The sequence below is a fragment of the Trichechus manatus genome, unplaced genomic scaffold, assembly GCF_000243295.1.
Source record: "Trichechus manatus latirostris isolate Lorelei unplaced genomic scaffold, TriManLat1.0 scaffold00007, whole genome shotgun sequence".
Lineage (NCBI taxonomy): Eukaryota > Metazoa > Chordata > Mammalia > Sirenia > Trichechidae > Trichechus > Trichechus manatus.
The window spans coordinates 24637336-24650683 of NW_004443943.1; the positions used below are offsets into that span (position 1 = coordinate 24637336).

The 13348-nt window shown below is 53.4% G+C and overlaps 1 protein-coding gene across 1 annotated transcript in view; it reads right to left on the reverse strand.

Moving 5' to 3' along the window:
- The window catches only part of CRTAC1 (cartilage acidic protein 1), a 146965-nt gene that overhangs the window by 13986 nt on the left and 119631 nt on the right, over positions 1–13348 (reverse strand). The window contains exons 6-11 of the mRNA XM_004370008.1: positions 12797–12931; positions 9245–9390; positions 6558–6694; positions 2155–2237; positions 907–1007; positions 315–483 (exon numbers count right to left, since the gene is read on the reverse strand). Of these exons, the coding sequence (XP_004370065.1) occupies positions 315–483; positions 907–1007; positions 2155–2237; positions 6558–6694; positions 9245–9390; positions 12797–12931 (771 nt within the window). The remainder of the gene's footprint in view (positions 1–314; positions 484–906; positions 1008–2154; positions 2238–6557; positions 6695–9244; positions 9391–12796; positions 12932–13348) is intronic.

Sequence of the window (13348 nt, forward strand, 5' to 3'; positions counted from 1 at the left end):
AGAAAAGCCTGGTGATCTACTTCTGAAAAATCAGCCAGTGAGAACCCTATGAAGCATAATTCTACTCTGACAAGCATGGGGTTGTCATGAGTCAGAGTTGACTGGATGGCAACTGGTTTTTTCACTTTGAGCTCAGGTTTATCTTAGAGCAGGGACTGCCTCTAGGAGCTGGTGTCAGCCAAGGGTGCCCACATAAAGTGGTCCCTGGAAGATGCTCAAGCTGCGGCTCCCTGAACCACTCAGCACTGTGGATGCAGTTTCAGGACCCAATGTTGCTGTTAACAGCTCACTGCCCTCCAAGGCCCCCAACTCACCTAAGCCAAAGTGTGCCACAGGCTCCATCTCGCACAGGTAGCCCGAGCCCCCGTCGATGATCCTCAGGTGGGCCCCACTCTTTTTGGTGTAGAGCACGACCTTAGCCCCCCTGGCGAAGGCCCCAAACCGGGTCCGAGGCACCACTCGCAGCCAGTTGTTGCTGAAGCCCTGCAGGGAGGGGAAATGTAGACACTGGGCATCAATGTGGGGGCAGGGAAGGTAGGAAAGGTAGGGAGGGAGGGCTGAGGGGGAGGGAAAGGAGAGAGAGAAGGAGAAAGACGGAGAGAAGGACAGAGGAAAGAGAGAGGAAGAGGAAGCTGGGCAAGGAAGGTGAGCTGGGCAAAGACAGATGGGCTGGAGGGAAAGCGAGGTCCTGGGAGAGGAGGGTGGGAAAGCTGCTAGAGTCAGGGAAACCAGTTTTTGGAGAAGTGGCGGTGAAGGGCAGAGGGGTGAAGGGCTCCTCCTGGAAGGCAGCCCTTCTTGCAGGGAAGAGCCCTTCGTGGAGCTTTCCTGCGCTGCTGGGAGTTTATTGGCTTCCACAAGGCCCTGGGATTTCCATTGCCTCATCTACTCCTGATCAGGGCAGCCCACCTGATTCCCCCGGAAGACGGACAGCGGCTGAGCCATAGACTCTCCGTGGGACAAGATGAGGTCCAGCATCCCGTCTCCATCGAAGTCCGTCACCACGCCCCCTGCAACAACACGGATTTCACTCCTGCCCGAGGGCCAGGAGACCCACCGGTACGGCGGCGTGGGGGGGTGGTCCCAGAAAGGTGCAGTGTCCACAGCCTTGAGTCTGGGAGATGGGCCAAAAGAAACAGGGTGGTGCTGGGGGGGGGGGGGTGGGGAGACTGGGGCTGGAAACGCCAACTGTGTGAGCTCAGGCAAGACACTAAACTTAGTTTCTGTGCCTCAGTTTCCTGCAACATTAGCTACCTCTTACAATTACCTTGAGTATGAAATGAGCTGGCAAGTACTCAATGATGATTCTGGGTCCTAACAGAAATGCCTGGAAGGGGAGTTTCCTGCCCTCCTCCCGGATGTTTGCACAGGGAGGGTGCGGGCAGATGGATCAGACCATGAGGACTTCTGGTCTTTCTATTACAGTTTGAATAATAAACCACCCCTTGTATTTGCACAAGGAGCCCTAGTGGTGCAGTGGTTAAAGCGATCAACTGCTAACCGAAAGGCCAGTGGTTTAAAACCACCAGCAGCTCCGTGGGAGAAAGATGTGGCAGTGTGCTTCCATACAGATTTACAGCCTTGGAAACCCTATGGGGTCACTGTGAGTTGGAATCGATTCAATGGCAGAGGGTTTGGTTATATTTGCACAGCTTTTGTCCGTTTTATCAAATGCTTGCAGACACATGGTCTCCCTCTGGGCCTCACTACAACCCAGAGAGCTGAGGAGGCCAGATATAATTACCCGTTTTATGGATGTGGAGAACAAGGCCCAGAAAATGAAGTCACTTTTCCAAGATCATGAAGGGAGGCAATGGCAGAACCAGGTCTTGTGACGCCTGGTCCAGTGCTCTTTCTCTGACACCAAGCTGAGTGCCCAGATGGGCAGGTCAGACTGCAGGACCACCTGCTTCCTCCACTCCTTTCCATCCCCACTGTCAAGGCATCACCAGAGAGCTATGCCTGTGGGTTCCCATACCCCCAGCAGCCCCTCAGGGGAGGCCTATCTCTGCTCTTACCCTCAGCCCTCAGGGTGGTAGGGACAGGAGAGGGAGCAAGGGGACTGGGTGTGGGATTGCTGCCCCACCGCCCCTCACCCCAGGTCATGGACAGTGCTGAGGCAGGGGGAGTGCAGGCCAGAGCCCTGAGGCCCCTTACCTGTGCCCCGGCCCTCAGGCTCCAAGGCGTCACCGGGATTGAGCTCCTCGATGAGGGGGTCTCCATGCTCCCTGCGGATGATGCTGTGGGAGAGGAGACAAGGCCACTCATGGATTCGTGGTACGCTGGCCAGGCCCCAGGAGTATGCCGGCCAGGCCCCTGGACCTGGAGGCCCACTTGCTCCATCCTCTGTCCCCTGAGCATTCCCAGGTCCCACTGTGCCCAGGTTGCCCCCTGGATGCCCATGGAGCCACTCTGCTCACAGACCCTGCCTACACCCTAGCCGTCCCCTTCCTGGGTTTTAATTTACGTTGGTGAATATTGATTTTTCCTTCTCTAATGGATGAATTATAGACAGCCTGGGGCAGGGCAGTTGATAGACGGAGAAGGGGAGGGGACAGAACTCCTTTCAACTGACCTTCGCTTTCCTCCAAGTGGCCCCTGGGTTTCCTAGTTCTCAGTCCTACCCAGGGTCCAAACCTCACTCAAATGCCACCTCCTCCAAGCCCTCTCTCATCGTCCTGCTAGAAGCAATCCCTCCTGCTCTGCCTTTATCACTTCTGTGGCCTTTATCACTTTCTACCTTGTGTTAAAGCTCTGTATGACTGCATCTTATCTCTCCGGGTGGACTGTGAGCTCCTTGCAGGCTGGGACTATGCATTATTCATCTGCATTGCCCACAGCATCTAACACGGGCCTGGCTCCCCGAAGCTCCAAGCACATGTCTGTGGGATGCATGGGTGGATTCCAGATGCAAAAGGGAGGAAAGTGGTCCCTCTGGGCTGAAGGGGTCCTGTCTGTTTTGAACTCTGAATCTTGGTAATATTTGCTTCAGAAAAGTCCACGGTAAAGGCCCTGCTCTTCCTCCACACTGAGCTTAATGCTGATGATGGTGGTAAGCCTGCTTCCCCCCCTCTCATTTTTCCCACTCATTATTTTCTCACAGCTGTGACTGCTCTGCCCTGGATGTGTGGAGCAGTCATGGAGCTCCCTACCACCTTTGCAGGTTGCTGTTGCAGACTGAAATCATAGAGAACCACTAGAGGGCTGTGATGGGGCCAGTGCTTTGCAGGAGGGGGGCGGGTTTCCCTGAGCTGGAGGCCCTGGTGGCTGGAGGGCAGAGAGCACTGCAGAACTGCAGGGTGTCTGCAGCGTTGAGCCAATGCCCCATGAGCATGTCCTCTGTCCACGTGAGGCATCTATGCTGAGCATATCCATGTGTGCAGCCTGAGACAATGTGTCTGCATGTGTGCACACCTGCTGCAGGTGTGCAAGCCTAGGCCTGCTAACACTCACAGTTCCTCTGACCATGCGTGTCCTGCGGACTCTGCTGCAGCTGGGCAGACACCTCTTGGTTCAGGTGACAGTGCAGTTATGGGAGTCATGGGTTCTGAACGATAAAACCCAGGAGTCCCTGAGTGGTGCCAACAGTTCATGTACTTGGCTGCTAACCGAAAGGTTAGTGTTTCAAGTGCACCCAGAGCTGCCTGAGAAGAAAGGCCTAGTGATCTACTTTCAAAAAACCAGCCATTGAAAACCCTATGAAGCACAGTTCTACTCTGATACACATAGGGCTGCCATGAGTCAGAACCGACTCGATGGTAACTGGTACTGGTAATGAACACATTCTTATGCAGCAAATACTATGTGCTGGGCACCGTGCCAGGCCTGGGGATATGGCGTGCACCAGGAAGGATGGGCTCAGAGTCCTGGAAGGCTGCTGCCAGGTCCACAGGGGATCACAACGCAGAGTGCTAATGGCTGACAGAGAAAATGGGCATGAGGGAAGCACAGAACTGGGGCGCTCATTCAGATTTGGGCAATTAGGAAAGGCTTCCCAGGGGAAAGGCCAGTTAAACTGAGATCAGAACGATGAGTGAGTCTAAGTTCCTTAGATGAAGGGGTAAAGGGTGAGGGCAGTGTGAGGTCCAGGCCCCTCAGCCAAGGACTGAAAGCAGCTCAGTATGTCTGGTGCTTAGATGTAAAGGGGGAAATGGAGAGTGACAAGGCTGGAACAAAAGCAGGGCCTTGTGGAGTCCCAGGGTGGCACAAATGGTTAAGGCGCTTTGCTGCTAACTGAAAGGTTGGCAGTTTGAGTTCACCCAGAGATGTCTTGGAAGAAAGGCCTGGCAATTTACTTCTGAAAAATTGCCATTGAAAACCTGTGGAACACAGTTCTACTCTGACATACATGGACACATGGGGTCGCCATGAGTTGGGATTGACTCAATGACAACTGGTTTTTGTGGGTCATGTAAAGCAGTTTGGGCTTAATCTGAAGGCCATGGGAAGCTTTAAAGAGTTTTAAGTGGAAGAGGGGTGTGGCCAGCCAGATTTGCATGCTCAGCAACTGACTCTGCAGGACAGGAGACAGGGGACCTTTTCCCGGGTGCAGGAATTGGGAGCGTACGAGGGTGGGGAGATGAGAACAGATCAGAGGAGGTTTAGATGTGTAAGTGGGGTGATTGCACATGTCCCGGGTGGCCTGGGACAGTGTCCATTCATGCCTGCTGTCCTGCTGTTATTATTAATAAGTCCCCTTTCCCTCTCCTAAGTGTCCTGGTTTGGGTGATGACTTCTCTGGTTACCCTAACTACTTGCCACTGAGTTGACCCCAACTCATGGCGACCCATGTGTGTCAGAGTAGAACTGTGCTCCATAGGGGTTTCAAGGCTGATTTTTCAGAAGCAGATCGCCAGGTCCTTCTTCTGAGGTGCCTCTGGATGGACTCGAACCTCCAACTTTTGCGTTAACAGCTGAGTTCATTAACTGTTTGCACTACCCTGGGACTCCCTGGGTACCCCAGGTGTCATTAAAAGACTTACAGACACAAGCACACAGAGGCTTTGAGTCCCCAGTGCTTGGAGTGCACCAGGGAGCACCAGGACCAAGGAGTTCACGATGTTCTGTTCAACGACAGGTACAAAGCCCTCGCCGTGTGGGGCAGGTGGGGTCATGGCTTCCAGAGCTGCAGCGGAGTGGCAGCCCCAGCTGTGGCCCCTCTCTCACTTTTCACTGCATGCTCAGGACCCAGCCATCTGCTGCAGGGACTTGCAGCACAGTCACGTACCTGGGAAGTGGCTTCCGCACCGCTGTGTGTAAGTCAACACACTAACCATGTGGTGAACCTGTCCTCCTCCCAGCCCACACTGGGGCGGCCGAAGGTTATAAACAGCCTGCTCCAGGGACGCTGGGCAGTGTCTGAGTAGGAGGAGACAGGGGCAGTGCTTGGGGCTCGGGCCACAGAGGCAGGAGCACTAGACTCCTTGGTGCTTGGGGTCCTGGTGAGTGACACTTTATCAGCCAGAGAAGGAAAGCAGTGTCTCTGTTAACGAGCAATTGATCTTCTGCAATTAATCTGGAAGTTGTGAATAAGCTTTTTGCAAGGCACCTAATTAGTAAATCTGGTGCCTTCAGGGAGTGATTACATCTAGTCAAGATTGATGCTTTGTTAATAATTATATTTTAAAACACACTTAGTCACAGCTCTCGCCATTTATTAATAGGGGTGGGGGTCTTGGGGAGCCGAGCAGGTGAGCAGGCCCATGTGCTGGATCATCATCCATCACCATCCCATCAGCATGTTGTAGGCCAGGGACAGGGAAGTCTTCAGCCACATGGGACCTGAGGTTTGTGCCCCAACAGTGGTTCTCAAACCAGTGAGATAAAAATCACCAGGTGCCCAGTGCACTTGTTAAAAACACAGATTCCTGGTCCTGACCCCTGAGGGTTTGTGCATTTGGCATAAGCACTCCAGGTGATTCTGATGCCAGTGGTGCCTCAGAAAACCCAGCCTTCCTCCCTGGATACAGCACTTGCTTCCAGATTCCTTTGATTCCTATAATGCCCTTTTTCTTGGCTATCACTGCATTGTCTCATTCAGCATTCCCCAAAGGATGTGTTGTAGAACACCAATCCCAAGAGACAATCTTTGAAAGCAGTGTCCTGTAGTCCAATCTGTTTGCAGTACTCTATCCTCCTTTTGGAAGGTAAAATACTCAAGGGCATTTTAAAGGCTCTGAGATGTTATACAGTAAGTAAACCTGTTTAACTTTGCTTAACTTGGGTTTACCTAAACAGATTTGACACCGTAACCCTGTTTGTGGCGGTGGATTTATATCCTGTGGATCTTGGCTTCCGGGCATACTTTTGGACCACGTTTCCCTGCCTGTTTCCCTGCCCCAGCAGGAGGCCAGCTCCTTGTCCAGGACTCTCCCTCTGTCCCCCTGCAGCCCCTTGCTCAGTCTCTGCTCCTCCCTCTTCTTTCTGTTTCTCCATCAGGGGACCTCCTTCCACCTTGGCACTGACTCCCTTGGAACCCTCCCCTTCTGATTCCTAAACCTTCCTCCCTAACCTCCCCCAGCTGCCGAAGTTAATGGCACGAGCCAGGCTGAAGCGTCTACCGGAAGAGGCGGTTGGCGGAGGAGCTGCGGTAGGCGATGTTGTTGAAGAAGACCTCCAGCTCCTGGTCGTTGTCGAAGTCAGCGGCAATGACAGTGCGGACAGGGGAGGGCATGGAGAACTTGGGCGAGGCGATGTCCTGGCAGGAGAGAGGGCTGTCGATCAGCGGATGGATGTGGAGGAGAGTGGAGTGAGCAAGAAGTTGAGTCCTCTCTACTGGGAACGGGGGTGTGCTCAAAGATAAAACATAAAGCCTGCCCAACACCTCCTCTCTCACCTCCCTGGCAAGGGGCCTGAGGTGTGCGTGTTTAGGACCACTCGCACATTGGGCTGCTTGTAGGAGAACGAAGAGGTAAGTGTAACTGTCACAAGTCACATTAATGTGAAAGTCTTTGCCCTTTGCTAGTCCTGATCACTTAACCCTCCCATCAGTCCTATGAGGTAGGGCAGACATTAGTGTTCCCATTGACAGGTAAGGTAACTGAGTCCTGGGTGGGGGGATTGCCCATAATCAAACAGCTAACGAGCGGGGCCATGAGAGCTGGAAGCTAGGTGGGGCACATGTACTGTGCATTTGAATCCAGGCTCCTCCACTGGTTGTGTGATCTTAAGCCAGTTACTCAGCCCCTCGAATCTCACTTTCCTCATCAGTAACATGGGGATAATAATAGGCTGTGAGGATTGCATGGGGTGATGTATGTAAAACTCTTGGCACTGATGGGAGCTAAATAGATCTCTATTGCAACCTGAGCAATCTGGCAATCTAGAAGTGATGGTGGCTGCCTTTAGCTGTGGGTTTTGCTGCCTCTGTTAGCTTATGTTGTTTTTTAGGACCCCCCCGCCCCACTTTTTTGAGACATTTGCTTTGGGAGGTTGAAGTGTCAGATATACCTGTCCAGGGGACGCAGAATAGCCCAGCTGGGACTCCAAAGTGCTGGCAGGGCTTTGGGCAGACCTGGCAAAGGGCCCCAGGTGTGGGGCTTGCCTTTAAAACAAAAGAGCTGTGCAGGGTGACCTTTCTGAGAATATCCCCATTATAGGTGGGCTTGTCCCTTAAAGACCCTGGGAGCTTGTCCAAATCCTGGGGCCCACCTGGGCAGGTATGAGAAGGGCACAGTCAGTGTCTCTGGGCATGCCTCCCTGCCCCTGGGCCTGGCCCTGCCCCTGGGCCTCCTGCTGCAGGAATGGGCTGGCCCTGGACAGCTGGCGGACTGCCTGTTCTGGGGCGGCCAGGGAGAGGTTGTCCCCATCAGTGCAGTAATGAGGCTCATTAAGAGCTTGGCCAGTTAGCCAGCCTGAGCAAGACCTTAAGAGCTGGGGAACAGAGACCTCAGGATCTCTAACTCATTATTATTCTATTGCTCCTATAAAAATGGAAACCTACAGAACTCCCTGGGGTCACCCCACTGGATGCCTGGGCTTCCCAGACAATGTATGTATAGCACTTAGCACAGTTCTTGGCACACGGAAGGCACTTGATAAATGGGCAGTTATGATTATGATTGTTGCTCCTGTGAGCTCTGGGGCAGGGCTGTCAGAGGGTTAACAGGGTTCCTCAACCTCGGCCCTATTGACATTTTGGGCTGGATAAGTCTGTGTTATGGGGGGCTATCCTGTGCATTGTAGGATGTTTAGCAGCATCCCTGGTCTCTACCCACTAGATGCCAGTAGATTTCCCTATCCCAGTGTGACAACCAAAAATGTCTCCAGACATTATCACATATCCCCTGGTGGGGTGTATGTGTGCAAACTCGCCCCTGGCAGAGAACCACAGGGTTAAAATAAAAAGGCACACACAGAGGAAAATCATCCAGGATCCCAGGATCCACTGCCCTGAGCGCAGATGCCCCACCCCCTCCAGAGATGGGGAGGGAGCGCTGGGCCTGAGAACCCCATAGTGGCTGCCTCCTGGGGAGGGAGCTCACAGTGATGACCTCTCCATGGTCACACAGATCAAAGAGCAAAGGCTGGAGCTTTGTCACTCCCTCAGGGGGTTTTGGCAAAACCTAGGTACCCCCAGAACAACTGGACTCCCTGAGGTCAGCTTCAATGGCTCCATACCCAGCATTGCCCTCCACTGAGAAAGCTCAAACTCAAACTCAGCATGCTGGTGGCACCTCCATTACTGCCACCAAACAGCCCTGCTGAAGGATTCTTGGCATCACAGCCCACTGACAGCTCAGGGAGGGGGTGCTGAGAGGGGTTGAGGTCAAAGCCCCTGGCTCACCATCTGTTTGGCCTTAAGGACAGCTTCTGGGAGCTCTGTGGCTTTAACCTCCCCTGCTCTCCTACCACCACGTCCTTGGCTTGAACCTCAATTTGGAAAGTTCAGGCCAGGGCTACAGACCAGGATTTCCAGGAGCCACCAGGAAACATGCCTTTGACCCAGCAGATAAAGCCCAGGCCTCACAGGGCCCTCCTGGCCTCCTTTGCCCTGCCCCCACCCACCGTGGGAGAGGCTCTCCCTGCTCTGCTCACTGGCTTTTTCTGCTCCAGGCACTAGAGTCCTTACAGCAGACCAGGCTGAAGCCTGCCATTTCCCGTGAGGTTACCTTCCTTGTCACATACCCTCTACCTGCCCCTGGGGCCCCGGAGAGCCACAAGCCCCTTCTCAGCTTGGTGCGAGGCACAGGGCTGAGGTCAGAGCAGTGGGGCATGGGAAGGGAAAAAGGGCGAGGCTCCTTCTTACCCGAAAACGGACCTTCCCATGGGCGCTCATCTGCAGATAGAGACGGTGGGGGCCATTCCAGTTGCCATAGACGATGTCCACTTTGCCATCACGGTTAAAGTCAGCCAGGGCAACACCTCGCCCGTGCTGGTGGGGGTCATCCACGCCTGCAGGCGAACGGCAGGAGCCCTCAGGGCGCCATCCCCTGCATGCTCCACCTTGCTCAAGCTCCATGAAGAGCAACAATGGAGGGTGACCCTCTTCTGTCCCTGCCCTCCCGGGAGTAGGCGAGGGAGACACAGTTTGGTCTCAGAATTTCTCCACAAGGCAGAAGGGGGAGCGGCCATCTGGTCGCAAATGGAACCACAGACTTGTCCTCCAGATGTGTTTGCCCAGCAAGCACACTGTTTTTACTCAGTTTTGGGGTAGTGTGGGTTGGGGGAAGGAGACTGGTGGAAATTCAGGAGGATTAAAGCCCTTTTCGGAGCCTTGGTGGTGCCAGAGCTTGGCTGCTAACCAAAAGGTCAGCAGTTTGAATCCATCAGCTGCTCCTTGGAAACCCTATGGAGCAGTTCTACTCTGTCCTATAGGGTCACTATGAGTTGGAATTGACTTGATGGCAACGGGTTTGGTTTTGGTTTTTAAAGCCCTTTTCGCCACCCTCATCTGCCACTAGGGAGGGTTAATTGGATAATGTCACTCTTTTGCTTAAATTAGTCAATGGCTCCCCAGTGCTCTTAAGACAAGTTCAAATTCCTGACTGGGGATCATGGGCCCTGTCTGATGGCACCCCTTCCCACCTCTCCATCTTACCCAGCACCCTTCCCCCTTACTCACTGTGTTCTGGTCACCCCATGGCCCTTTCATTCCTCAAATGAACCAAACTCTTTCCTTTGTCAAGCTGGTCTTTCTCTATCTGGAATGCCCCTCCCCAGCTCCTGGTTACCTGGCTCCAAGTTATTCTTCTGCTCTCAGCTAAAACATCATCTCCCAGGAAGACTTTCCCGTCTCAGACAGCCCCATCCCACCCTGAGCGCCTCCTATTCTTTTCCTGCATAGCCTTTATCTCACTGTGCAGTTATGTTCTTCTGTGGTTTCCTTGTTTAGGGTCTAATTTTCCCACCAGACCTTACATTCCGTGGGATCAGGGCCTGTCAATTTGTTCACCCGTGTCCACTCGGCTTCTATGTCAGGGCCTCGTGTCTGTCACCTCGCAGTTCTCACTAAATACTTGCTGAATGAATGAACAGACACAAATTATTTGACAGAAGCAAACTGGGGTGGCAGAGGGAACTGCGCAGCCATGACAGAGAAACCAGTAGCGTGCCTCATGAGGTCCGGGAGAAAGCTTGTGTGACCAGTGTAACACTCTTATGCCATCCCTGCACCTGCCAGTGTCCCTGGGACTGAGCCGATCCTAGGGGGATGTGGGGATGGCTCTGCCTTGAGCAATGGGCTGAGCCCCTGGCTACCCCAGGCAGGCATGTTCCCTCAGGCCAAGCACAGAGCTGCAGAACAAGAAGGCTGGCTCTAAATCCCCTCGCTCCTCACTGACTCTTTCTGAGGGCAAACTGCTGTTGGTTGTCAGGCCCTCAGAGCAGGTGAGTGATAGGACAATATATTAGGAGTGGGGATCACAGATGCCAGGGCACAGGGAGTTCTCACCAGCTGCAAACACGGGTATCCTGAGGGTACGAGCTGGGAGAAGGCAGAGCTGGGGCTTATAAGAACCTTGGAGGCTCAGCATCCTCTGGTGGGGGCAGATCTAGGGATGCTCAGTGAAGAAGATGCAGTGAGACCCAGGATTGAGAGGGAGGGTTTGCAAAGCAGTGGGGGCAGCCTCCAACCCCTAGGATTAATACCCTGTTCAGTCTCAGCAAAACCCCCCAGCCCGAAAGTCGGTGGCCTTCTGTGTTGGCCCATTTCTCTCCTATCTATGAGGCACCTTGACAAGGAGCTGGTTCCCTTTCGCGGGAATAATCGGTGCCAGGCTGCATTTCACAGCAGCATCTGTTTGGGTGATGAATGCCCTCTTGACATGTCTTGTTAAACCCCTGCAATCATTCTGACTTTCAATTACAGGCCTAGCACCTTTCCTCTCTCCTCCCGCCTGGTACCTTCTCCCGTTCCAACTTGTTCACTCGCCTCTGCTTCCACGTCTTTAACACCTTATCAAATCCTCTAGGTTTCCTACCCCTCCTCGCTTTATGATTTTTCAGCAATGAGAAAAATTTGCCGCCGGAGGATAGCAGTAGGAGGTGAGTTGGGTAGGAGGACAGACAGGGGAGCTGCCTCCAACTTTAGCTTTGCCAGGGAAGGGGAAGAGGGTAAGGCAAGGATTGGGGGCTGGCTGGCACCAAGCTGAGGTCCTGGGCCAAGAGTTCACCAGAATGGGGACTCCCGAGCAGAAAGCTGCGGGAGTAAATACTCTTACGTCAGAGAGTGGATTGGCATATTCTTAGGGGTTTGATGCTACCTGTCAGCATGAGCTTTTAGGACCTTAATCTGTGTGTCCAGCTCCCCACTCACCTCTTCTTCCGGAGCTCAGAGCTCCTCCCAGAGCCTCTAAGGAGGAGGTAAAATCACACCTTCCATTCATTCAAGATGGGGAGGAAATGGGTAGGAGAAGTGGTTGGAGGGCAGCCTGATTTGATTACATTCACACACTTTACGAAAATGTAGCAGAATTACTGGGTGAGCACTATGTGCCAAGCATTGTGTCAAGAATGAATAGAACAGGGCCCCAGGCCATGTGGAGCTCACAGGTAAGTTGTTATGTCAATGTAGAAGCCTGAGTGAGAGATACATGCAACGGGCAGTGGGAACAAAGAGGAGGAAGTCCAAGCTCAGCCAGGTGGCACAGAGGGCAAATCAGGAAAGGTTGCGTAGAGGTGATATGTGAGCTGAGTGATGAAGGATAAATAGAAGTTCTGCAGATAGAGCAGGCAGAGGGAATGACAGGTGCAAAGGCCCTGAGGCAGATGAGAGATGAGCACAAAGGGGGAAAAGGAGGCAGAGCTGGGAGCCTGGGGGCACTATCTTGCATGGATTTTATCCTACTTCTAATTATAGCTATTTGTTTATATGTCTGTTTCTCCTTCTAAAACGCCAGTACCTTATGTGGGGGGATCTTGGCCTTATTCAGGTCAGCATCCTCAGCTCCAAACAGCAGCCTGGCATTTAACAGGGGCTCTTTAAATGGTTATTGGATTGAACTGAATGTTTTAGATAAACGTGGGAGGGGGCTGAAATGGGGAGATGCAGCTTGGAGGGGAAATTGATCCTGAGAGACCACAGTAGGCAGGACTCAGAGGAACAATGGGCCAGTTCTGGTTGCTGGAAAGTGGAGAATGGTCAGGAATTGCAGGCCCCTCTACCCTCCACAGCAAACGTCCCCTGTGGCCTGGCTAGAGTTACAGGGGAAGTGGAACTGGGGGAGACAATGCTTCTCTGTGTGGTGCAGATAATGACTTGAGACCTGAGTGACCATGCTGGGGGTGGGGGCAGGGCCAGCCCTCATCCCCTGTGGTGGCCGGGGTTTGGGGGCACAGGGCAGCGGCTGGGTTCACTCACCAGCACTGGCCGCGGCATCCACGAAGGTGCCATCACCCCGATTGTGGAAGAGGAAGTTGGGCCCGTTCTCGTTGTCACAGAAGATATCTGAGGCACTGCTGCTGAGGATGGGGCCCACGCTGACTCCCCGGCCCCCTAGAAGAGGACATGGACTCACCGTGAGGGCAGAAGCAAAGCTCTGTCTGGAGGATGGGGTTGCCCCTGAAGCTGCATTGGAGACATTTCCAAAGAGCCTCGGGGAGAACTCTGACCTTCCTGAAGCTTCCCTGAGCCTCAGTCTGGGCCCACAGTCTCCATAAACCTGTGTGGAGGGTGTTGAAACTGATTATAAGGCAGGTGAGGAGTAGGACTAAATCACCAAGTACCCAAGGAACGCTTCCACAATTCCATGCACAAAGGAACACCCAGGGCTCAGAGGGTACCACACAGGTGCCTTCCCTCCCCTTCTAAGAAAAGTGGCTGAGTTACAGTAACCCTAAACCCAGCTCTACCCACCCCATGCCATTTTGTTCACATCACAAATTCCCTGACACTCTCCACCCCCCACAAGTC